This window comes from Alosa pseudoharengus, unplaced genomic scaffold (assembly GCF_046254945.1).
Source record: "Alosa pseudoharengus isolate Yale_2024_CS ecotype anadromous, Long Island Sound unplaced genomic scaffold, YU_APseudo_1.1 YU_APseudo_1.1_scf_19, whole genome shotgun sequence".
Lineage (NCBI taxonomy): Eukaryota > Metazoa > Chordata > Actinopteri > Clupeiformes > Clupeidae > Alosa > Alosa pseudoharengus.
The window spans coordinates 3,994,998-4,021,540 of NW_027468657.1; the positions used below are offsets into that span (position 1 = coordinate 3,994,998).

At 39.5% G+C, this 26,543-nt stretch overlaps 2 protein-coding genes and 1 long non-coding RNA gene across 5 annotated transcripts in view; 2 read left to right on the plus strand and 1 right to left on the minus strand.

The window, feature by feature from the left end:
- LOC143132156 (GTPase IMAP family member 8-like) overlaps positions 1–6,457 on the minus strand; it is a 15,941-nt gene extending 9,484 nt beyond the window's left edge. For 2 of the 3 annotated variants that reach the window (XM_076291502.1, XM_076291500.1), the window contains exons 1-3: positions 6,411–6,457; positions 4,579–4,635; positions 3,356–3,459 (exon numbers count right to left, since the gene is read on the minus strand). The gene's annotated coding sequence lies outside the window, so the exon portion shown is untranslated. The remainder of the gene's footprint in view (positions 1–3,355; positions 3,460–4,578; positions 4,636–6,410) is intronic. The other variant, XM_076291501.1, reaches the window with a different exon arrangement.
- A 3,022-nt stretch (positions 6,458–9,479) lies between these two features.
- LOC143132158 (uncharacterized) lies at positions 9,480–16,520 on the plus strand. The gene is made up of 3 exons (XR_012988246.1): positions 9,480–9,566; positions 14,163–14,211; positions 16,440–16,520. It is a non-coding gene; the product is annotated as an uncharacterized LOC143132158 (long non-coding RNA).
- Positions 16,521–16,549: 29 nt separating this feature from the next.
- Positions 16,550–21,263, plus strand: LOC143132157 (uncharacterized). The gene is made up of 10 exons (XM_076291503.1): positions 16,550–16,632; positions 17,153–17,264; positions 17,423–17,544; positions 17,816–17,866; positions 17,970–18,080; positions 19,279–19,356; positions 19,448–19,677; positions 20,679–20,853; positions 20,974–21,085; positions 21,194–21,263. The coding sequence occupies exons 1-9, from the start codon at positions 16,575–16,577 to the stop codon at positions 21,081–21,083; spliced, it is 1,047 nt and encodes a 348-aa protein (XP_076147618.1). The 5' UTR covers positions 16,550–16,574; the 3' UTR covers positions 21,084–21,085; positions 21,194–21,263.
- Positions 21,264–26,543: the final 5,280 nt, after the last annotated feature.

Sequence of the window (26,543 nt, forward strand, 5' to 3'; positions counted from 1 at the left end):
ACCTCTCACAACACAGTCTCACTCACAACTCATCACATTTGGACTCTTTGGGTATCCCACAAGTTAACAGGATTTGTTTGTGAAATAATAAATCCAGGCTGCCAAATACCACCTTTCTGAAAGGTTACTGGAACCCTGCAGTTCCCAGGTGGAAATACTCCTGAAATTGCTCCTGATATGCTGTGTGTCATAGCAGATGCGCCTCTTTTGATAGGCTAACTGGGAGGATACACTGGGTCCACAACTGAAGCACTCCGTTCGCGTAGGGTAAAGATTGACTGGTCTAATTTTTTGAACGTATAGCCACTATCATGTCTGGTGTAGCCAGTTCCATTGATTATAGTGGGTGTGAGGGACCGAGGCGACCACCCCACGTTTAGGGAGGTGCACCACTGGATTAGGTGGTGTTGAGGGGGGAGGTGCACCACTGGATTAGGTGGTGTTGAGGGGGGAGGTGCACCACTGGATTAGGTGGTGTTGAGGGGGGAGGTGCGCCACTGGATTAGGTGGTGTTGAGGGGGGAGGTGCACCACTGGATTATGTGGTGTTGAGGGGGGAGGTGCGCCACTGGATTAGGTGGTGTTGAGGGGGGAGGTGCGCCACTGGATTAGGTGGTGTTGAGGGAAGGCAGGAGACAGCAGTTCCATACAAAAATAATATTTATTTAATCCACAAACCAGGAGGAAGCACAACAGGGATCCAGACATACAAATCCAGGGATCTTCAGTATGTATCTTCAAGTGAACATTTGAACTCGCCATTAAACTAGGCAACAATTTTACAGACTTTCTAGGCTCCAGATCCAAACAAGGCGACCTTGCATAACTCTGGACCATACTTTATACCCTTGCCTCACAGCAAGCAAGGTTAACATTATCAACTTCAATTAACTCTCTAAGGGACCGTTCGTTATTTATAAACGGGGTCACCGGAGGAAAATAGGGGAGGGTCATGTCTTTTTATTCTTTGTTGAGGGGAGGGTCACCTAACTTTTTTTTGTCTAGGAGGGAGGGTCACCCATCTTTTGTATTAATGAAAACAGCAAAAAATCAAAGTGGCTTGTTTGATTGTTGATTTCTGTCGCCATATAACGTTCTCTTTCGTTCCATAGCTCTGTCAACATTGAGCAATGAAAATAAGGGAGATTTCCTGGGTTTACGCAAAATACGGAAAATGTCAACATTCGTCCCCATTAACGTTGGAAGGGTTGGAGCAACAAAGTAGCCTACTTTATTCACGCCTAACAGCCTATATCCATTTGGTCAACTTTATCCAGCCCTAAAAAAGCTAAATTTAACTTTGGTTTACTTGTAGTTTACCTAACTTTAAACAGTGTGCATGCTTAACATAAAGCATATGTGCTTCATTCATACACATCCAGCTCCTAACGTTTTGACAAGCATTTCTACCAATTGACCTTGTTCCTGCCCATCTCTAGCTTTGCTGTCTCCATCCTTTCTGTTTTTGTTGTTTGCAAAAAAATATATAGTATTTATTGGTAACCAGCAACAAGTGCAATTTGTTATTCGCTGTCATTCTCTCTCCTGCCAACAAAAATGTGTTACGTTCCAAGTAGCAGTGCGTAATTCTGCTTCATAAAGTTGAACAAATACATTTGGTCATATAAATAGCCAGTTTATGGTCTACAGTGTAGTTGGTAAGTTATGGTAGGCCAACTTGGAGTGAATATACAGGGGGAATTCTTTGTCTAGCTGAGTAGCCTGGCAGGTGCGCACGTAGGCATAGCCTACGGCCGAACACTGCAAGCGCTAATAATTCGTGCTCTCACGACAACCACGTCGTTAATTTAAATAGGCCTAGGTTAACATCACTCTGAGTTCGCATTCAAGCAAGCAAAACGATGATTTGAATACATCTGTTTCTCTGGAAGGGCAAGGGGTAACAACAGGACAACACAGAGACAGGCCAGAATGCAGGACTAAGGAGTATTACACGAATATGGGATATTCTACGGGAAAATATATTAAAACGGCAAGACAGCGGGGAAACGTTAAAATGATAAACCCGGAAAAAGTTGGCATGTTAGGTATTTTTCGGTCCCTGTGTTTATTTGTGAAATTGTGCAAACGGCCTTTTCAAGTCATTTGAGAAGGAAGGAGTGTAGCAAGCTCCCAAATTGACGCTTGTCTGAGTAATTGAGTTTTGGATAATGTTCAGCTTCGGCAGCTTTACAATGACTGAGGAAGCCTAGAGACGAGTCCATAGCAACAAGTTCATGTGTTCAATTTGTTAATACCCAGTGTGCTTTGTTGAATGGTCTCAATGCTTTATTGTTTTATTTCATGTGAATAATTACTAGAGGAGTAACTTTTCAAGTAGGCTAATGCAGTTGCAGGAAGTGTGCATTTAGTTTCCATTGTGTTTCCACAACAATGTTAGTGAGTAAATCTACTGAAATGGCCACCATCTTGGTGAAGTGTGATGTGTAAGATCAGAAAGCAGAGGTTGGTTTTAAAGCGGTGGTTTATGTTGATGTGTTATCATAGCATAGCATAGCGCGTAATAGCGTCGGCGGAAGACATTGACAATTGGTCGGGGAGGGTCATGTCATTTTTGAAAATGCTGATGGAGGGTCGTTGAAAATTATATAGCAGGCAGGGGAGGGTCATGCAACTTTTGATCGAAGCACTTAAAATCCCTCCGGTGATCCCGTTTATAAATAACGAACGGTCCCTAACTCTAAACTTCCCTGAGTCCTTGGATCTCCAGCTCTTCCATCTGTCTTCCGCTGTCTCCCGTCTATTGTGCGTCTCTCTCCCGTGTGAAATAAGCCTGCCATTAAATAGGCTAGGCAATTACCCAATTAGGTCTGGGCTAAACCATAGGGAATGCGGGGGTGGTGGTGGTCTGTACCATTAACCCAATCACAGTTAAAATCAACACCTTAATACACACATATACATATGAAATAAACAGCCATAAACCTGGAATTGAGTGCAGGTGAGTGTTTGGCTGCAGTCCATGGAAGTGTGGCACAAGGCAGTTTTTCAAAAGTTTGTCATAGGGGAAAAGGAGAGGACTCCTTTTTCACAGTGGGGATGGAGAGCTTTGGACCTTGATATTTTTCTTTTTATATATATATATATATATATATATATATATATATCACAATAGGCCTATGGCAAATAAAATAAAAGTCTATGTAAAGGATAGGCTCTGTCACCTAGCCTACTGTACATGTTGACACGTAAGGATTCATATTTGGAGCAAAGCAGTGTTATCAACAGAACCTATGTGCCCACTGCCCCAATAGCAATCCAAAACATTACACAACTTAAATATTATGGTTGAACTTATGAAAGTCAATGAAAAACAATGAAATTGAATTACTTACTATAGCTGCAACATTTTGTGTAGCTCCTTCAACAACAGTAGTTCAAAGTGAACTTCAGACTTCTCCATAATCACATGACCTGTAGGGTCTGCACTGATAGGCTTCTGCAAGCGTAGGATTCAGTCACTTACCCAGTATGCAACAGAGAAGATATCAGAGGCTTCTTGTTAAGCCATTTACAACCATATGCAGGTCTAACAACCCTGAACATTGTACCCATGGGCGTTTGGGTGTTGGCTCAATAGCACAGGAACCCAGATAGTGCTACAGAAACTTGTATGCAGAGTTTGGAGACAAGTTAATTGAGCAAATTAGTGAAGTGAAGTGTGTTACAGTGATGAGGGGACTCATTGATAAAAGTCGTCTTAGAATCCATCCTAAAACATTGCATATGTCGAAACCTTAGAGTACGTACTCACAAACATATTTTGATTTATAAAATCATGCGGCATAAACTTTTACATAGGCGGCTGATTACAGTATAAATATTAACCTGCGTTGAATTGTGTGTGCGTGCATGAGCGCCATGCAATTCAAATATAAATCTCACAATATTCCATAAAATGTTTCATGAATATAGGGGGCACAGGGGGTCGTAACACAGTGCATACCTTGACAGCTCAACATGCCGGTCTATTAGCTGCGCGTGCACCCAACCTAGGCTCTGGATGTTTACAATCATTGAAGGGGTCTATAGTGTTATGTCTCTGTGTGTTTTGCTTCAGGTTTTGCTTATCTTCTCAGAGGCAGAGAGCAGAGTAGATGGACGAGTCCATGATATGGCCAGTTGACACAGCAGGACGTTTGAACTGAGTCACGTTCCAAGTGGGGATGCTGGACCAGTAGGAGGATTAATGAGTTACTCTGCTGCAGTGTGGATCTCATGTGGCAAGGCTGACTAGACAGCTGCTGATAGGTCCATGTCCCTCTTTCTGTTACCTCAATGTAGTAATACGATTTTGAGCAAAACATATGTGATATTACATATTCAATTAAGCTATGAGGAAGTCACCTCACTGCTAGACTTTTCTTACTAGATGAAGCAGGAACTGCAAAGCACCTTTGAGGCCTTAAATGATGTTGATGCCAGAGACTCTGCCAAAGAGAAAGTTCTAGACCTCAATGTCTGTGTATTTATGTGTGTGAGAGAAATAGAGAGCGAATGGCTATGGTTGGGATAAGGTCATGAATCAGGTTATCCGATAGTACGTTAATTAACTTACTTGATTTTTGAAAAGTGGTCATCTTCAGTCACAGGAGGTCAGTTCTGTTGTGGTGGTCTGCAGGAAGACCAATATTAATATTATTCTGTGATCAGAAAACAGATCAAAGCCCCAACATGTCTGTGCTTCTAGCAGCCTCGGTCTGTGATTACTGTTACCCCACATGAATAACATTAGTATCAATATGCATCATTCCCAGATATGTTTCACCTTAATCTCCATATTCCAAATTCATCAAATACATTCATCTGTGTTTCTATATGTCTCTTATGAGTTATAGACATTTTAATTGGCATAGTCCTGATGTGAATACTAAATAAAACAAAAAGGATGACACTTTTAATCAAAAATAGTCTGTAGCTGTACTCCTGTATGTAATGGCACGGTGTCCAAGTAGACTACTCCAAATGGACTACTTTCTATAGAGTGTACTGTATGCATGATGCAGAGTGATAAGGTGTTTCTAACAATGCCCAGTGTTTCCCATACATTGACTTATTTGTGGCGGCCCACCACAATATCAACATTGACCACCACACAATGAGTTTCCTGGTTGTACTAAATTGTGCTTAAATCTGGTTAGAATCATAACCGCGCTGCACTAATTTGTTAAAAACTGTTGCATTCGAGTTAATTCTGCATACCACCACAAATAGAATTACATTCTGTGGGAAACACTGAAGATGAGCTTTGCTTTACCAGCGTTAGGCCTATCGATTGGTTTCCGTTTCTCTCGCAGACGTGCACACGTAGGCTATGCATTAAATGAAGGCTACCACACGCACATAATTGTATGACTCTATGTTTCATGACACCAAATTAGCAAGTATTTCTTCCTGATTGCCGAAACGTTTGTTTTCTTGTTTTCTGTCGGTCCGCGGTTCCTTGATCAACTGCTCAGCAAATTAGCAGACGAGTGACAGAAGAACTGGGCATAATTAGACTCAGCGGCTCCGCGGACCCCAGTCCAGCAGTTTGAGAAACGCTGATGTAGGCAAGTGGCTATCAACCATTGGAGGTAGGCCTATATTGCCGTTAGGCCTAGGCTACTTCACGTCATTAAAAGCTGCGCAGTAGACAAACGGGCTCTGACCTAACCATAGACAACGCAGACCATATATATTCGACCTGGCAGAACAGATTGCCTGCATTTTCGCGGTGACTAAAAACATATTTAAGACCCATCCGATCTGAATTTAAGACAATGTAATACTTTGTAAGGCCTTATTTTTAGGAAAAGTGATTTAAGACTATTTAAGACTTTTTAAAGGACCCGCGGCCACCCTTGGCATCCTACACTTCTAGACCAAATTTCATGGAAATAGTAGCATATCAGCAGTGTGTGTGTAAACTTGGAAACAGAGACAGACAAACAGATAAAGTGCACCGAAACCCGACCCTGCTGTTGACTTTTTATATATATATATATTTAGCAAGAGCATCTGCCTCCTTTAAATAGGGACAGTCAGGTCAACTGTTCAGTTGAACAGAATCACGCACAAAGCACAAGCAACCAATATATCTCTAGTGTAGGCTATGTGTTCTTCATGCTGTATAATAATTACTAGAAGATAAAACAATTGTTCAAGCCTATCTCTCAGATAAAGCATGATTTATATTTTACTGTAAAAGTAAGCTAACAGGTAGGCCTAGCATACGTTTTTAACGCACTAAGGATTTATATCTGGAAGAAAGCAGTGTAATCAACATACGCTAACCTGCGTTCCCAATAAAAAGAATCGAAAACATTACACGATTTAAATAGTAGGCTAGTCTACTTGTATAGTAAACTTATGAAAGTCAACGAAAAACAACGTAATTCAACGACTTACAATGGCTACAATATATGTAACTCCTTCCGCAAGAGTAAGTGAAAGTAAAACATAAAACTCTCCGTGGGTGAATGTCCCTGGTGGCCTATGGCAAGCCGTCGTAGCGTGTAAAGCAGGAAGCCTTTAGCCTAGAAATCTAGACGCACCCTAGCGGCAGCAAATTACATTTTAATGTGGGTCTGGCTCGTCAGGCTAGGAAGCCTTCGTAATATAACCAAGTCAACACACTGCGGGTGTCCCGCCGGACAATTGCATTGCCCCCCCCCCCCCCCCCCCTCCAGATGTAACTGTTATGCTTGACTTATGAATTCTACTCTCTACTCTTGAGTGTTCTTCTGTGAATAAAACAAATGTCACAGTTCAGTAAAATGAGGCCAAGCAGAGAATGGAGAGCAATGAGGACAGTTAAGTGGTAGATGATCAATCACGAATCATAGCCCAGGCTGGGCAAGGCATAGTGGCGTATGTGTGTGGCATAGCTGAACTGCAGGAAATCAGAAATCTGACTCTAGGCATAATTTTACAGGTCACACAGATTGACATAATTTTGTATATAAATGTGTATGTAAGTGTATTCTGATCTAAATGTGTATGTAAGTGTATTCTGATCTAGTCATGTGATTGTAAATGAAGCTACACAAGGGAATTCTGACATTTGCAAATGGAACAAAAGGCTTCCTTTTCTCATTTGGTCCCAAAGTGAAGCCACTTATAATTATCATCATTTTCATGATATGGAGAATTCATACCCTTTATACTGAAACTTGGTCCAGTGGCTCTTAATGGCAAAACAAGCTGTGAGACATTTCCTAAGGATGAAGCGGCCAATCTAAAGTTGATTATATAGTGGACAAATCAACACATGCACACACGCACACAAACATACACACATGCACACACATACACAATGGCAAGCACCTGTTTCAAAACAATCCTGAAAAAGACTCAGATGCTCCGATGACAATGTTTTGTGCTGGGAGATTAGTCAAGAGTTTTCCAGATTGCATGGGAATCCTGTAAGTGCTCCATGAAAATCTAGTTTTGATTTTGCGTCAAATCATGGCTATGGTGTTGGGGTCACTTTTCTTTTGAAAAAAAGTGCTATGTACAGTATGTTGTAACATTGACTCAAAAACTTCTTTTCTTTTAGCATGAGTGTGACGGCCGGACCAGCCGCCGCACAGAGCAACAAAGAGGTGGCAAATGTTCAGTTCTCTTCTCTCATTTAGCCTACTCTCCACACACTCACGTAGTTCATTTATTTGTCTTTGTTTATGCACATTTGAAATATTACACAGTCACATTGTCATTCATTAAGTATTAAGTTATCCCGTATTATTTAGTTACAGTAACACTCGCAATCTATGCTACAATACAAAACACACAACACGTTTACTTTCGTTTCACACTTTAAACTTTATTTAACGGTTAACACATTAAGTTACAGCTGGGTGCACACAGTTTGTTATGGTTATGGTTATGGTTATGGTTATGGATTTAGCAGACGCCTTTGTCCAAAGCGACATATAAATACAAAACAACATAATAATATTTAAAAATGAACAGGGAACAGATTAAAATCTAGGTCAAATATAGTAAGGAGAATAGTTGTAGTACACAATAATATCAATTCAATCAATAGCCTAATAAAAAAAGCAATGTAAAAAAGGGGAAAGGCAATAATAAAACAATAATGTCAATTCAATCAATAATATAAAAACAATAACATGCTAAGACTACATTAAGGAGAATATCAATAATAAACAATAATGTCAAATTAATTAACAGCCCAATTAAAATAAAACAACATTATATAAACCATAACACATAAGCGCTTAAACAACTAAGTATATGTTGAATAGGAATGTCTTTAGACCCCTCTTAAACGACCCAAAACTACCACAGGAACGGAGAGCACTGGGCAGTTCATTCCACCAACATGGAACCACTGAAGAAAAGAGTCTGGAATTAGACCCAGTTTTTATGACTGGTCGACACAACATACGCTCACCAGAAGACCGCAGTGGGCGGTTGGGGATGTAAGGCTTGATTATTGAATTAAAATAACTAGGAGCAGATCTAGTTAGTGTCCTATAGGCCAAAGTGAGAGATTTAAATTTAATTCTGGCTACTATAGGGAGCCAATGGAGAGTAACTAGGAGAGGAGTTACATGTGTCCTCTTTGGCTGATTGAAGACCAGGCGTGCTCCAGCAAGTTTGTATCTTATGTTTGAATTTACGCACACTTACATGTTTTCTTTGAGTTATCCTAAGTTACCGTGACCGGTGGTGAGAGGCCGGCAGCGAATTGTCAGTACACGATCCGTACCGCCTGCCAGATCCGTTCTGCGCATGCGAATAATATTGCGCATGCGCAGAAGCTTAGCGTCTTTTACGATGGTTTACGACACTACATGATCGGTTCTACGCTTGCGCGAATGTCAGTATTACCTATCCAGAGAACGAGAATGTATATTAAGTCAAGTTAACATTGTTTGTACTTTGTAGCAGTAATAAAGTTCTAATAGTTAAATGTTCATGTTTTAAGGAACCAACGGAAATGTATGGAGGCTACCCAGATAGCAAAGGAGGTCGAATCAACGTTGATTGGTCAGGGTTGCGTTTCCTAGCTGCTAACCAAGTTAGCAACTTCCCAGATAGCAGAAGATGTTATTTCAACATGGAATTTTGGTTGAAATGGTTGATTTATGGTTATGGTTGAAAATGTGTTGGTGAATCAACCACTGAAGAATTGAAAGTTGAAAAAATGTCATTGAATCAACGTTGAATTATGGTTGAATTTAATGGTTGAATTGCAAACATTAGATCAATGTTTAATCAATGTTAAACAGATTAGGCGGGAGGCACGAGGAGTGGCGGTTACTGCTAGGTGAGACCATTAAGATGAGGGGGTTTATATATTTGTAATTATTATATTTTTAATTTAACACAATGCTTGGACGAATGATTGTGATGTTTTTTTTTAAACATGTATCTTAGGTTATGTGTGTAACCTGTAAGAGAACAAATAAAAAACAAGTAAGAAACAAAAAACATTTGTTTGGAACGGTCCATATCAGTTTCTAGCTGCTACCGTTAGACCTGCAGTTAGCCAGCGCCATTTCCAGTGACTGCTCATACCCACTCCTGCTTGTGGTAAGTTTTAACTGACTTATGTTTTAAAAAAAAATATATAAACATGTTGTTTGTTTTGGCACTTTGTCGTTAAATGGAAACGTTATCACTCAATAAGGGAATGACCATGATTGATTTATGTGAATAGTGCTAGAGCTAGTTAGCTAGCAGGTAACGCTAGCTACAATTTAAACAGTTGCTGTAGTGACAACAAGTCAACGATATTGTTGCAAAAGTGCGAGCCGAGTGTCTCACTAGCGAGGAGGGGATCAGATCCGTAACGTTTCAAAGTTCACAGAAAACTTGTAAAATGTATGCGTCCATAAACTACAGCAACCGTTCAAATTGTACCTAGCGTTAGCTGCTAGTCTAACTGCTGTTCGATGAGCACATCCATTCCAAGCAAGCACGGCAGCGAAATGAGATCTGGCTGCAGCCTGTGACGCTATCACGCTATGACGCCACTTGCCTCGCCCGCTGGCGAATCACGGGAGAGTTTCCTCGACTACTTCGTTATGATGACCACGCAATTCGTTTGCAATGTTTGTTTATGTTCATGTATTGTTACTTTACTGTACACATTTAATAATTTAAACTGTTTTATACCATTTTGCAATAAAAAACCCCGCTATGTCAAGTTAATGCATCGTTAATGTCGCTGTCCGATTTGAGTCTACCATAAACATGAGTCGCTCATCCGCGGACAATTGTTGATCTACCATGGTGGCTTTGTGCCGGTGTATCCCACAAGTACTTCCGGGTCAAATCGATGTTTGGGTTATTTATTTGTACGAAATATACCAAATAGTATACTAGATATGTATGAATATAGACCAGTGTTACTCATTTGGCGGCTCGTCAAGCTATAATTGGTGGCTCGCATGGTAAATTTGGTTTTACTCATTTTGAGTAGGCCTAAACTGTTCGCCAAAGGCCATCATCTCTGGCCCCAGCTTGATAAAAATAAAAGTAGGCTCTGATTTAGCCTAGTCTACTGTATGACTTCAACGAGGTGATCTTAAGTTTCGTTCTGCTTACAGTAACGTTATCTCACTGCCACTGCAACGCTTTTGAATGCAATCCGCTGCCCTGTTTATAAATGCTACAGCGGACTTAAACTGCCACCTTGTGGCGATAAGTTGTAATAGCCTACATTTCACGCAGCTGCATGTATCACTGAAAGCGCGAATGAAGTGGCCACTTCTAAATGGGACCCACTGTATGTGGTAACTACCAGTCAATACATTTTTTCAAATGTGCTTCATAAACATACAATATTGCACTACAAAAACGCAAACATCTGAATTATACTTCACCCAAATACAGTAATGAAGGTGAAAGGAAGTTATTAAGCCTTGGTGCTTCCTAAAGGGGGTATTGTCAAATACTAGCCTACTATTAATACCCCTTACCACTTCAAAAGGTTGTTAACTCAGCTTAGTTAGAGTGGTCTGGGGGCATGTTCCCCCAGAATTTTTTTTTTTAAATAACCCCTTAAATAATGACTTCAGGTGAGTTTTTGGAAAGAAGCATTAACCCTTTGAGACCTTGAATTTGTCATTGTATCTATACATCCTATATCTTGTTTTTGTTTATTTTTCAGAACAGTCTGGGATTTGTACCCATCTTGCATAGCTTATGTCTCTTATGTCAGCCTTTATATCAACGGGAAACCATTTGTGTTTTTATGGCACCAGGAAGCATATCAGTAGAAATAACTTTTCATATTTAGGTGGGATAGATTGGAATCTTGAAATATAATAATCTTGATGGTGGGATATTCTATGGCTCACCAATTTACGAGATATATGTACTGAGACAAATATTTTATTTATTAGACTAATTGCTTTATTCACTTGAGTAGCCTATTGTCACTTGGACCAAGAATATATATATATATATAAGGACAGCAAGTTCATTATTTTGGGTTGCTATTACATTATGGTGGTTGGCAGCTCATTGTCTGCAGCAGTCCTGTATCTTTAGAAAAAATGTATGTGTAGCATACTCGCTCAAATTGATAACACTCATTGATAATAAGCTAATTTTCATTCATTGTTGACAATGTCCATGGAGGCTCAGACGGGTGTCCCGGGACCTGATGAACACGCTGCTAAAAAGCACAAACGAGTGCGAAAGTTGCAGCCGTGACGACAGGGAAAGTGCGGGCAGCCACGAGAGTGATTGGTCGTATAAAATGAACGTTGCTGATGTCTGGGTTACACAAAGCTACAACAACACAATCATTATGTTTTCTTAATGACCAATAGTTTAGTTTATAAGTAGGCTGATTTACAAAATGACAGTTGAATGGAAACCATAAACATGAGTCGTGCATGCGCGGACAATTGTTGATCTACTCTGGTGGCTATGCTCTGTTCCGCACCGGTGTGCCCCACAAGTACTTCCGGGTCAAATCCATGTTTGGGTTATTTAACTTACGAAATATACCAAATAGTAGGGCTATACTAGAATGAATATATATAAACAGAAATAGAAGCGGCTAATGCTACTGCAAAATTATTGTCTTTTCCAACAATAATCAGTAAACTAAAATGATTGCAGGTTGATAGGAAATTAAATTCTTCCGGGTCATGACAAGGCTACAAGTTTCAACATAGCAAATTTGATTGGCTGTAAACAACAGCTATCAGCTGCTGAGTAACAGGCACTCCCACAGACCTCAAACTCAACTCGTCTTCCCCAGAGTGAAAAAAATAGGCCAATAATAATAATGATAATGATAATATACACTAGTTACTATCATTAATAATAATGTTATCAATTTTATTAGTAGTAGGCCTATCATAATCATACAATTTATATACTAGTATCTTATTATGATGATGATTATCATTAGCCGTAGTATTAGTATTATTAATATTAGATATCTATCCATCTATCTATATATCTAATATGAATACTATACAGCTAATGATAATGAGCTAATTTTCATTCATAGTTGACATGGTCCATGGAGGCTCAGACGGGTGTCCCGGGACCTGATGAACACGCTGCTAAAAAGCACAAACGAGTGCGAAAGTTGCAGCCGTGACGACAGGGAAAGTGCGGGCAGCCACGAGAGTGATTAGTCGTATAAAATGAACGTTGCTGATGTCTGGGTTACACAAAGCTACAACAACACAATCATTATGTTTTCTTAATGACCAACAGTTTAGTTTAGTTTATAAGTAGGCTGGTTTACCAAATGACAGTTGAATGGAAACCATAAACATGAGTCGCGCATGCGCGGACAGCAATTGTTGATCTACTCTGGTGGCTATGCTCTGTTTACTGTCTATGTGTTCCGCACGCGATTTTTTTTTGGTAGGTGTGCCCCACAAGTACTTCCGGGTCAAATCGATGTTTGGGTTATTTAACTCACGAAATATACCAAATAGTAGGCCTATACTAGAATGAATATATAAACGGAAATAGAAGCGGCTAATGCTACTGCAAAATTATTGTCTTTTCCAACAATAATCAGTAAACTAAAATGATTGTAGGTCGATAGGAAATTAAATTCTTCTGGGTCATGACAAGGCTTCAAAGTTTCAACATAGCAAATTTGATTGGCTGTAAACAACAGCTATCAGCTGCTGAGTAACAGGCACTCCCACAGACCTCAAACTCAACTCGTCTTCCCCAGAGTGACAAAAATAGGCCAATAATAATAATAATAATAATAACAACAATAACAATAATAATGATAATTGATAATGTTATCAATTTTATTAGTAGTAGGCCTATCATAATCATACAATTTACTAGTATTAGTAGTATTTATACTAGTATCTGATTATTATGATTATGATTATCATTAGCCGTAGTATTAGTATTATTAATAATAGATATCTATCTATCTATGTATCTATCTATCTATCTATCTATCTATCTATCTATCTATCTATCTAATATTAATAATATTAATACTACAGCTAATGATAATCATCATCATAATAAGATACCACCTAAGCCATATCTTTTCTGAAAGCATATACCCTCAGGATGAGATCCAACATGGTCTGACATATCCCACCCTTACCATTATTAATATTAGACCTGCATCCATCCATCCAGACATTAATGAGGCATTGGGAAAAGGAGCAGTAGCCCCAGGCCCTTGCCACTAGGGGGCCCTGGAGCGGTAGCGAATTGAAATGCTTGCTTTTGTCCTATAAACCCTTATTGAGTGGTAATGTTTAAGTTTGTGGGGTGTGTGTGTGTGTGTGTGTGTGTGGGGAGGGGGTTATGAAATTAGACGTGAAAATGACGGGTCTAAACAGTGTGGGTTTAGTGATATTTACCTGATACTAACAAAGTTATGAAGTCCATTAAGTCCATTACTGCTGTCATATAGTCTATCCCTGTGTTCCAATACCCATACTTCCCGTACTTACTATTTAGGCTGCATCCGAAGTGAATGGAGCTTATAAGTACTGGAAGTATAGGTATTGCCTGCTTGATTCAAATCTGTATGACAATATGGCCGCACATACTTCTAGAAGGCTTTGTGCTTCATCAGTGCCTCAAATTTTTACTTAATCTACTTAGCAGAAACAGCTTTAATGCAACAGTTGTTTGCAGCACATTGATTTTCTCTCTTCTCCTTTTCAGGATCCAAGACAAGCAGAGTCACATTTATTGCTACCAATTAAATACAAAGGTTTGTACTCTGGTGACAGCATCTGCATAATGTCTTCTTATAGGGCATCTTGTAAAGCTAAAAGACGCAAAGTCAAAAAATTAGTGAGGGACACAGAGCAGGATATTCTGTTTGAATATAATTTATCAGCTGCTAATTCCAGTTTTGAAACCACAAATCCTATCACAATCTCTTCTGAGTGCCAGTTAGATGGTTTCCCAACAACTTCTGACTTCTCACTAGACAGACCACTAGTCAACAGTGATCTGCAGGAACATATCGACTTGTGCACTGCACAGATAGATTCAGATTTAGATTGTGAACCAGTGGCTGACGAAATTGAACCTGAAAGTGACAGTGACAGTGGCCCTGGCAGTGATGATGATGAGCCTAATGAAGACTTCTTAAAAACAAGCTTAAAATATTGGGCCACATCCTATTCTGTGTCTCTTGTTGCACTGTCCTCTTTGCTCTCCATCTTAAGGGTGTTTCACCCCACCCTTCCCAAAGATGCAAGAACATTACTTGGAACACAAGCAAGTGTGCCTACCACTAAAATAGAAGGCGGAGAATACTATCATTTTGGGATAGTACAGGGAGTACTTTCACGGTTGCAATGTTTGAGTTTACCAGCAACTCTGACTACTCTTGTTTTACAATTCAATGTGGATGGTCTACCTTTATTCAAAAGTTCAAAGCTTCAGTTCTGGCCCATACTTGGGTGTCTGAAATGTGACTACACTAAGTCCCCTTTTCTTGTTGGTATCTTTTGTGGTGAAGGCAAGCCAAAGAGTCTTTCTCAGTACCTTGAACAATTTGTTGGAGATCTTAAGAATGTTCTGAGTAATGGCATTATCTATCTTGACAAGCAGTTTGAAGTTCTGGTTTCCTCTTTTATTTGTGATGCTCCAGCCAGAGCCTTCGTTAAACAGATTAAGTCACATAATGGATATGCAGGATGTGACAAGTGTTTTCAAGAGGGAGTATGGCGAAACAAAATGACATATCCAGAAACCAAAGTGAGGCTAAGGACAGACGACAGTTTCAAGGATAGGGTTGATGAGGAGCACCACATTGGAACCAGTCCTTTATCTGAGGTGGTTAATATGGTGTCAATGTTTCCAATAGACTACATGCATCTCAGCTGTCTCGGGGTAACTCGAAAACTTTTGAATATGTGGTTAAAGGGGAAGAAGACAACAAGGCTTCCGTCACACACTGTAGGGACAATTTCTGAGAAACTCCTCAAGCTGCGCTCCCACATGCCCTGTGAATTTAATAGAAAACCAAGGGCACTAGCTGAACTGGATCGGTGGAAAGCCACTGAGTTCCGTTCATTTATGCTTTATTGGGGCCCAATTGTTTTGAAGGACTGTGTTCCAAGTGACATATATGACAACTTTATGTTGTTTTCCGTTGCCATGTATTTGCTGCTTTCCCCAGGTATTTCTGAGGAAATGCTATCTTTTGCAGAGAGGTTAATGGTGTCTTTTGTTCAGCACTATGGGCAGTTATACGGAACAGATGAAATTGTTTACAATGTACACCAGCACATTCATTTGGCTGAGGAATACAAGCACTTTGGCTCTCTTGATAGCATTTCAGGATTCCCCTTTGAAAACTATCTGGGACAAATTAAGCGACTTGTGCGCAAACCACACCAGCCTCTACAGCAAATAGTTAAAAGGTTATCGGAAATTCCATATATTGAAGCACCAAATCCCAAAAATGAACAAATATTACACAAAATCCACACTGATGGTCCTTTGCCCCACCAGTTCACATCCTCTCAACAGTACAAGAAGGTTTCCACTAATCAGTTCACTTTATCAACAAAGGTGGGAGACAATTGTATTGAAGTGGCAGATTGCTTTGCGTTAGTGGTGAATATTCTGAAGTCAGATAAAGATGTATATGTCATGTACAGAAGATTCAGAAACAAACAGCCATACTATATGTACCCCTGTGATTCAACGTACATTGGAACACACAAGGTCAGTAGACTTGAAGAAAACGCAGGGATAGGCAAACTAAGCTGTATCAAGCGAAAATGTCTTTTTTTCCCAGATGGAGATGGTGGCATAGCAATACCACTGCTTCATCATGGGATGATGTATTAGTAGGGGTTCTCAAGGCCGGGGGAGGGGGGGGGGGGGGTTGGGATAACTAGTTCCATTTAGTTTAGTTAATTTAGTTCCTTTTCAGTTGTTAGGACATGGAGTAGGGTATTTATTATTTTTTCTTTAAAGATGGATCAGGTGCTGTACTCAGTAGTACAATTCCCTAATGGTGGGACGGCCATAGTTCTGCAGAGCTGGCTGAGAGGTAACACACTGCTATGGCCACCCAAAAAAATTCCACTTGCAAAGGCTTTGCAACAAAGGATGGAGCCAGATAGTACATGGATCACCTACAGCGATGTCCGCCAACTAATTACATGTCGTGAGTATGATCTGTGCAACCCATATGCAAATTAATGGGAAAACTACACACTAAATATACACACTACAATTTACTCTTGAAAGTTGCCCATTTTTCATTTCTCTCATACATAATATACATACATTTAGGTATGGTATAAGATGTATAGGTTTTGCTACAGCCAAAATGTATCTATATGATGTTTGCTAGATATATGACAGATGTATAAGTAAGTATAAGTATAAGTATATATACTCTTTTGATCCAGTGAGGGAAATTTGGTCTCTGCATTTATCCCAATCCGTGAATTAGTGAAACTCACTCAGCACACAGTGAACACACAGTGAGGTGAAGCACACACTAACCCCGGCGCAGTGAGCTGCCTGCAACAACAGCGGCGCTTGGGGAGCAGTGAGGGGTTAAGTGCCTTGTGACAGAAATGAAAAATGGGCTTGCTGACCGGAAACTTCTCAAGTACTAGTGACTTGAGTTTTAAGGAAAACTGTGGGAAAATGGTGTTGCTTTCCTCTGCATTCTCCAGAAACATATGAAGAAGCCAGGCGAGGAGAACACAAGTACAACACCACATTGTGTGCAACCACTGAGATTGAGTCAGAGGAGGAAAAAGAAGAACGGGAGAAAAGGAAATCAAAGTAAGTGATGTTCACTGGAAGTTACTTCTGTCCCCTCACAATTGAACTAGTTATCTATTATTATTTATAATAATTAATAGTAAGGAGGTCACAGCAGCATTATTTTATCTTGACTTTGGCTTGATATAAAATGGACTGATGTGTTTATTTTTATTCAGGCCAAATCCACTGTATATGGATTCCGACTCTGATGAGCCATCTGGCGAGGTGAAGAAACCACGGGTTTTACGCCCGCCTAATGTCAGAGTTCCAGAATCCTGGTCACAACTGGCAAGAAATGGTAGGTCACATGTATTTATGCCCTGTAACTGACCCTACCTCTTTGTATCATACAACACCATGTTCTATTCTCTACACCTAACTAACCTATTAATTTATCATGTATACAAACCTTGCTGCCCTGTAACTGACCCTACCTCTTTGTAACATACAACCCAGGTGGCTCTAAACAGCATTGAATTGAATGTATTGTAGAATTAGATCATGCTTTTAGGTTGAGAGTTGTGCAAAAACTAATCATGTTTCACACAACTGTTTTGTCCCTTTTGCAGATATGTTTGCAGGTGCCAGTGCATCAAATGCATCAGCACAATTTCACCATGGTAAGCTCTCAAATAATGGCCAGTAGTCACATAAGCCTCTGTATGCGTCTTTTGTAAAATAATTTAATTCACTGACTTTTGCATTCCTTATTGTGTGTGTCAGAAATGATGGCAGCATCCGCCGGCGGCGCTGGGCCGTACCACCAGCTGCAGGTCCCACAGAAGGAGGGTGGCGCTGGGCCGTACCACCAGCTGCAGGTCCCACAGAAAGAGGGTATGATGCCATACTTCCAGCAACACTTTTTGTACAGCCGTGGACACAGAATTCCACAATGAAATTGACATAGCATGACAGATGAGATTGGCTGAAATTCGGGACGCTTTTTTTTTTTCGCGGAGGGGGGGGGGGGGGTGTAGGCCTACAGCGAATTTTCAAACCTGTACCAAAACACGTTTTTATTCAAACATCAAGTCTGCCTCAAAATAGACAGAACAGAGTTGACAAAACAGAGAAATCATGAACTCAAAATGTCATTGTGGGAAAAAAAAAAAAAAACAATGACTGCGTAAGAGTGCAAATCAGACCTTTCAGAATAAGGATAATAGCCTATAACGCTAATAACAAGCCTTGCCAACATTATGGGTCATTAAGTAAGAATACAAAATAATTGTTAGATTAAGTATATTTGTGTAACGTCGGCGCACAAGACTGTTAGCGTTCACGCAGGGCATCCTGGGACACGAGAGCGAACATTTGGGGGGTTTATGTCTGTATTTCTCCTTAGTTTTGAGTGTAATGTTAGCGTCTTTATTGTGACATGTTTCCCTTTTAGTTCTCCCTCGTGTGTGATCCTTTTTGTGTGGGGGGCTGCGACCTCCCCTGTATGTGTGTAGTGTGTGTGTCTGCTTGACTTGCCCCGTGTGTATTGTGTTCTGTGTTTGGTCGGTATCCCTGCTCTCGTTCTCAGTTAATAATCCTTTTGATTGGCCAACTGTGTGCTTCGCTATCAAATCGTTACGTAATGTTAAAACGACATTGACATTAGGCCGAACTTCCGACGTATTTTTTATTGCACACACGCTGGCTCTGCCTGCTGCGCTGCCTGCACATGCAATGTCCTCGGCTTCGCGAAATCAATGCATATTCGCGCCTAATTATAGAACGTCAAAAAGAAACAAAGTAGCCGGACTGCATCCAGACACTTAGCTGCCATAGGGGGCTGCATGCAGTCGACTCATCCTCTCTACGGACAGTTTTTAATGTTTTTCAGAAAATAACTACTCAGTATTCTGATTGAGTATAATTTTTTTTAGGGCAGGATTCGGGATTCGGGACAACTGCTTGGATATCGGGACTGTCCCGAATTTTTCGGGACGTCTGGTCACCCTACCTCCTTTGGTAGCTGACAACACAATCTGCCCTCTCAAAGTTGATGCTTCCCAATATATAAATTAATATCTTTGTTTTGCAGGAGCCAGTATATCACCGTATGGGACCATGCACACCCCATTTCGTGCCCCACAAGGTGAAAATGGGCAGCTTTTGAAAGGCAAGTCTATTAGAAAATGTTGTGCTATGTAACCACAGAAGTATTTTGCACATTTTTATCTCATGACAATTTGTTTTTACCCTTGTTTAAGACCTCGCCATCCAAAAGATGACAGGGATGCTTGCCGAAGTGCTAGTGGTGGTGAAGGAACTTTCACGAGATGTGCAGTTCATCATGGGGGAAATGGCTGAGGATAGAACCCCAGCTAGTGGACCAGCCACAAGCCGAGAGCCGTTCCCCGTCCAGCTGCCCATCACAAACGAGGAGGACTTTAATGAGGCCGAAGCCCTCTTAAAAACAGAGGCAGTCCGACAAAAGATGGTAATTTGTTTGATAAACTGAGCTGCATAATGAGACATTCTGCATATTAGGCGGGGCCTTACCAGGTGCTACTGGGCCTTACTGCGCACCCTACCCCATAATCCAACAAAACCAATTGTTTTTGAAAGGTCTGACCATGCTGAACATTGATCAGAATGTTAAGTAAGGGATAATGTATAGAACGCCGGTCATTATCGGGATTCGCCTTGTGAATCAAGTAGAAAGACTTTACATTTTGGTCTCTACTATTTAGGGAAAGCCAATATACCACTCAAACCTTACATTTTCTGAAAGCTTATGTCCTCTAGATCAGTGTTTTTCAATCTTTTTTGTGCCACGGCACACTTTTGACACTTAAAATGTCCCACGGCACACTAACATCCTGTGTGAAGAAAAAATAAACATACCATAGCCTAAAATTTCAAACAATACACAGATATGGCCTTATTATGGCTTCTATGCAAGACCTGGTCAATAAAACAAGCGCCCTCTGTTTCATTTCTAGGTGACTATATCTAATTTAATTGTTGTTATGAACTGGATATGTGATGATTCTGTGAATACTAGATATGGGGCCCCCGTTGTACAATGCCTGCATACCACAAATAGTGCAATCATACAATCAATGAGAGCATGTGGTTATAAATTCTTTGATGCAACAGTTGCTTTTCTGGACCAGTGAGTGACATTTGGGTCATTTTCTGCGGCACACCTGATGATCTCTCACGGCACTCTAGTGTGCCCCGGCACAGTGGTTGAAAAACACTGCTCTAGATGTTATTAAACATGCAAAGACAGATGTTACACCTTCCCCTAGCTCATGGAGAGTCATGTTCCTGTAAAGGATTTCCCAACATTTCTACATTTCAACATTTTAACATTTCACTGTTTTTTATCCATGTTCCGCATGGTCGGACCTTTAACACCAGTGTTCCAATTGAGTTACATCAACAGGCAAACTGGAATTGTACTTAAATCCATTTTTCCTCACATCTCAATAGATTGTCCGCTTGGCCATGGTGGGAGGCACCAGCTCGACCTGCATGATAAGGAGGATGCTGGCAGCAGCCTTAACAAACGGCCTGGCCTGTAAATTTAGTTGGGCAGGGAAAGCATACAAACACAGTGAGGCCAAGCTGCCATTTAGGGACACTTGCCTGCAAGACTGCATGTTTGGTGAGTTTAACTTAATATTCCTTGTGCTGTTTTCAGCTGGCAACAAGTTATTTCAACCCAACTATTGCAATGAGTATCTTATCATTCCTTAAACAACCATTTTGGATTCATGTCTTTCAGTTGCTTCTCGGCAGTGTGACAGGAAGCTCACACAGCAGGCCTTCAGTGACATCGTGAAGAACTGGCTACGTTACGCCCCTTGGCGTGCAGGAGGCTTAAAGAAAAATTAAATGTAAGTAAATTTGATATTCCTAATATTACTAAATAGCTGTTGCATAAGTTGCTCTGCAAAATGTTTCATCGTGAGTGCTGACATGTTGTCTCTGCTTCTCTCCCACAGTGTCCTCTTCATATGTGCTATGGCCCTGCACACATACAAGCCCACTCACACACACACATAGCATCACCCCCTTGTTCTTCATGTTTTGTTTGTTGCATTAAAAAAAAAAGAAAAAAAAAATCTTAAAAATATCTAATAAATGTTTTTATCCATATAACTAAATGAATCCAAAATGTGTCTGTTGTTATTATACGGTTAGTCCTATTGTTGGTGGCAGTCTTAGGCCTACTGCTAAATAGAGTGTATTTTCAATGGAGGTTGATGTTGATTGTTCTGCAAGATACAATGCCCATCACTCATTTTAATATATATATATATATATTATATTAATGCATATAAATTAATTTTATACCTTTTAGATAATGGTTGAACCAATATTGATTCAGTAACATTATTTCAACATAAAATCAACATAAAATCAACTGAAATTGAAATGTAGATTCTCATTAGATGATGGTTGATTCACCATTGATTAAGTAACATTATTTCAACATAAAATCAACTGAAATTTAAATGTAGATTCTCATTTAGATGATGGTTGAATCACCATTGATTCAATGTCAGTATAGTTGAAAATCCGATGTTGATTCAACACAAAAGTAGAGGGGACACTTTCAACATCGGATCAATGTTAGGCTTCAACGTAGTTTCAACATTTCTGCCAAACCATATTTCAACGTTGATTCAACTGAATTTTGCTATGTGGGTTAGCTGGTTGCAATGCAATTTCCCCATTGCCAACCAACTAACAGGTTAGCAACTATTTGGGAAACGCATCCCAGATTGGTCGGTTTCTGTCAGACGACCGAAATTCAACGATGAATCAACGGCATGAAAACGTGAAGAACGTAAAAAAAAATAGTTGCAGTTGTAACTTCTACAGACCAAAACCCTGGATGAGATGTACGAAACAGCTTTCTAGTTTACACTTAAGCTAGGTTACACAATTGACAGCTCTCATTACCCTACATGCCATCTCCTCACACTAACTGTTAAGTCTTTGTTTTCACATGTAACATTGTTATCATTTAATAATGAAATATGAACTGATCTGGGAACTGGATACATTCATTTAATGGCCCATAAAGTTTGCATGTATCCACGCACGACACCTGCGTAAGCGTTTCAGGAGGCAACACTGAATCAAAACGAGAGCACACATTCAAATTCACACATGGAATGATCATCAAATGACTCATTACTTTACTGTGAACTGCTAGCCTACGTATTTGCCTGTGTATTTGCCAGTAACTCTACTGAATCAAAGATAGAATTGCAAAGCTGAGTATAGTCACCTACATTGAAATGAATGCTATTACAACCATGAATAAATGCATTGAGAGAATGAGGAGAGCGGAGGAGAGGGCAACAAGTAAACTAACTTGCTGTGTTGAGACAAGAACATGGACTCAATGACCATTTATTAATATCATTTTATTGCATGCATAAATAACAAATCCTTCAAGGCCATAGAGCATATGGGTGTTCATATTGGGTGTTCATCCTTTTTAAGATGCTCTGCAACTTCTGACTATAAACACACTAATAGGCTACAAGAGACTATATTCACCTCTCAATAAGTTTTTTTTAACTACATAAGTACAATCTTATATAAATAACACTTCGTTCATTTTAATTCATGTAATGTGAAAAAATACATCAGGTATTGTATGCAATTTGAAGCCCATAACATTTTCTAATGTTTTCACAACTATAACATTAAGCAAACATCTCATGATTGCTGCCCATTGCATAAGTACACTGTACAAAGAAATAGCCTATAAAAGGTTTTTGCTGTAATATGTCATCACTGGACATTTTTTGAAATAGTGTTAAAATACCGTCACACCCCTACCTGACAGTCATGAGTACTTTGGTGGTTTGGTGCAAGGCTATTAGACTAATGGCCTCCTTACACCAAACAACTTTGACAAGATTTGGGAAAGATTGGAGTCTTTTGAGTAAAGCTTGAATGGGGGGCATTAGTTAAAATACTACAATCTTTTAAGAATCTTTCCTAAATCTTGTCAAACTTGTTTGGTGTAAGGTGGCCATTAGACGTTTCCCCTCCCACTCAAGCAATTAGGACGCCTTTCACACTGCTCCTGCTTGACCTATCCCTTCTGGCAATTTCCAATCAGAGCCATGCAAACATTTTCATCTCACAGAATAGAGTGTGCGTGCCTTTCTCTACAAACCATGTGCAGTGGCTGAGTCATAAGCCTCAAAAACATGGCCAAACTTAGATGTCTAATGTCAAAACATGATTTAGATAACTTATTGATGCATTCATCTCCAGTAGGGTTGACCACTGCAATGGGCTTTTCCATCTGGTGTCACTGTGCCAAGTCATCATCTACTTCTTTGGCTTCATGTTCTGAGTAATCACCTTGAGTTGACCATTTTTCATTTTTAATGCATTTTATTTACACCGATGTATTATAACTCTTTATGCAGTGGTTCGACACTGATTAAAATAGGTGAAATAAGTCACACTATAAGGACTGGTTTTCCAACAATTCAAGGGTTACATTATATTACATTAATACACAGGATTAGATGTTACAATCCCTTGTGCCAAAATCCAAGGTAAAATCACATTCAGTATATAAGTATGAAAGTATAAGTATTTATTCCACTGCTTGGTTGAATTTCCCATTGTCCTGCGTAATTTAGAACGACAATTAACCGTATGTTATTTGCACACCTATGAAGTAGATCGATCCATTTTGTTGGCCGTATCACACTTGTATATTAATTCGCCGAACTCGTTGTGAAGTTTAAATGAACTGTCACGTTGCATCCGAGCTGTAAAATGCAGACGTTCAGAACATGGCAACATTGTAGCATATGACGGAGGTGGCTTTTAGCTAGATGGATGACAGCAGGCTAAGTAAAATAGCGATGTTTCAAAACTAAAGTTCATCAGAATCTTGGGATAAGCCCACTTGACAACGGGAGAGATAGAACTAACGACTGGCCTTTGGCCGGAGCAACCATCCATTTAGAACTAGTAACGGCAGTTTGTCCTGCAAGTTGAGAAATTAGTTGATATGTGTCGGAAGAAATTAGTTCTACAAACAAGACAGTTTTAGCGATTAAAACGTTTAAATTGTAACAGGAAATGAACACAACGCAAGTGGCAACAGTGGAATAAGCGGGATAATGGACTCCACGGTGGTCAGTTCACAGAAATGAATGCACTATTTTTAAAAAATAACCCTTTAAATGATGACATCTGATGACTTTTGGGAAGTATTGATACATTGAGATGCATATATTTCAAACATTATAGCATATTACAATACAGCCTATAAGGCCTAAAGAAAACTAATTTATAATAGAGCAAAGTAGATGTAGCCTATAGACCTACACAAGACTAAACCAAATATGGCTGAAATATATAGGCCATCATGATCATTTTACCAACAGTGACGCAGAACCATGGATTTTTTCCATTTATAACATGTTTTGTTTATAACTTAAACCAACATTGAGTTAAAATGTTGACTAAATTATTTACTATACTCCTACTTGATAATAAACAGCCTGCCCCCTAACAGTCCTCTGGGCCTACGTACAAAATAGTGAATCATGCAATGTCTGAAGCTTGATTTTGTGTTCAGCAAACCATACTTGTTTTGATCCGGACATTTGTTTTCAGCTTGTACTGGGGAGTCTTGGTGAACTTGGTTGCACTGCCCCTTCTGATGGTGTGAACTGTTAAATGAGAGTGAGAGAGAGAAATAGGACAGACAAAATAATGTATTAGAATAATATTACTACAGCACTAGAACACTATCACTATCATCATTATTCATACACTGCAGTACTGAAAAACAAAAGGGCAAACGCTAAGAATCTACAGGTCATAATACAATCAATACTCTGATGCATCTGTGATTAAGGCCAAATGGGAGACAATCCAACAGATATCTTTGACCCTTACATGCATAAGTGGAGTCAAATATGACCCCAGCATTTTTTTGTTGTTGCAATATCTTTTACATTTTTAATGTTTAATCTTCCATGTATTCCTCAAATATTTTGTCTTTGACATGAGGCCATTTGAATTTGCATCATCATTGGTATATTTTTTTGTATCATTACCACACTTTTCCATACATTGGGTCAAAAATGACCCCAAGCATTTTCTATGGAATTTCAAGTAATGCCAACAAAGGGTGGCTTGTGTGTATCAAAGTCGAATAAAGTTTCACTGTTGGGTACTGTATAAACAAGATGTTTAGAGTTGGAGTGAACACGAAAGGAGCAGAATATAACAGAAGAGAATACATTTCTAATCTTCACATCAACATTGTGACCTGAAGAGTGACTTCAAATGGCATTCCCCAAACACAAGAGATGGACAAAGGAAATGCATGAAAGAGGCAAGTAATTTCCCTCATCTCTGGAATAAGAAACATACTCAATTGCATTTGATGGTATTGCCTTCCATTGCTTGGATACTAGGTCAACCTAACCCACTTAGTTAGCAAAGGCAGAGGTGAGTAGGGAAGTGCCACAGCAGTGCTCCTTGTAGAGCCGCCCATGGACCTTAAGACTCACATACATTCTAATTTTTACGTTTTGATAGAACTAAAACATTAATTTTAAGGTGCTTGTTGACAGCCATGTCAAAGAACAGAAAACTGGTTTGCCGACTATTACATTACATTACATTACATTTAGCAGACACTTCTTGACCAAAGTGACTTACATATGTCAGCTATATTACAAGGGATCACACTATAAGTGAGCTTAGCCTATTTTGTCAACTCATAGCTTTCCTATGCTTCACTGAAATCAATCCTGGCACTTTACTTATCAGATGAATAGAACAGAATACTGCACATTGAAACGTCGCGTGCTTGTCGCGTGCTTGCCAACAAGCCGCAACTATAATAGCCCCTGGCTACCATCAATCTGCGCAGACGTTGGTGGTAATAGAGATAAGAGATATTGAAGAGACATACGAGAGACAGCATTTTAGTAATAGCATTTTAGTAATAGCATTTTAGTAATAGGCGATATTTTTATTGATTTATTTTACATTGTTTTAGATTAATTTTAACGTCAGATAGAGTAGATTTGTTTAGTTAGTTAGAATAGTTTGACATTTGTTTGTTTGTTTGTTTGTAGCGTTAAATATTGTAGCTAATCTTTGTTTTAGTTTGATAAATAGATAGCTGCTAGATAAAGTTAGGTCGATTTAGTTTAATTTAGTTCAGTTAAATAAATAGATTATCATTAGCAGTAGATAGTTTTAGGCTGTTTCTTTCTAAAGAGCAAGAGTTGCTGAAAAGGTAAGTGTATGGTGGCTACAATGTTAAAAAGTCACTTAAGTGAA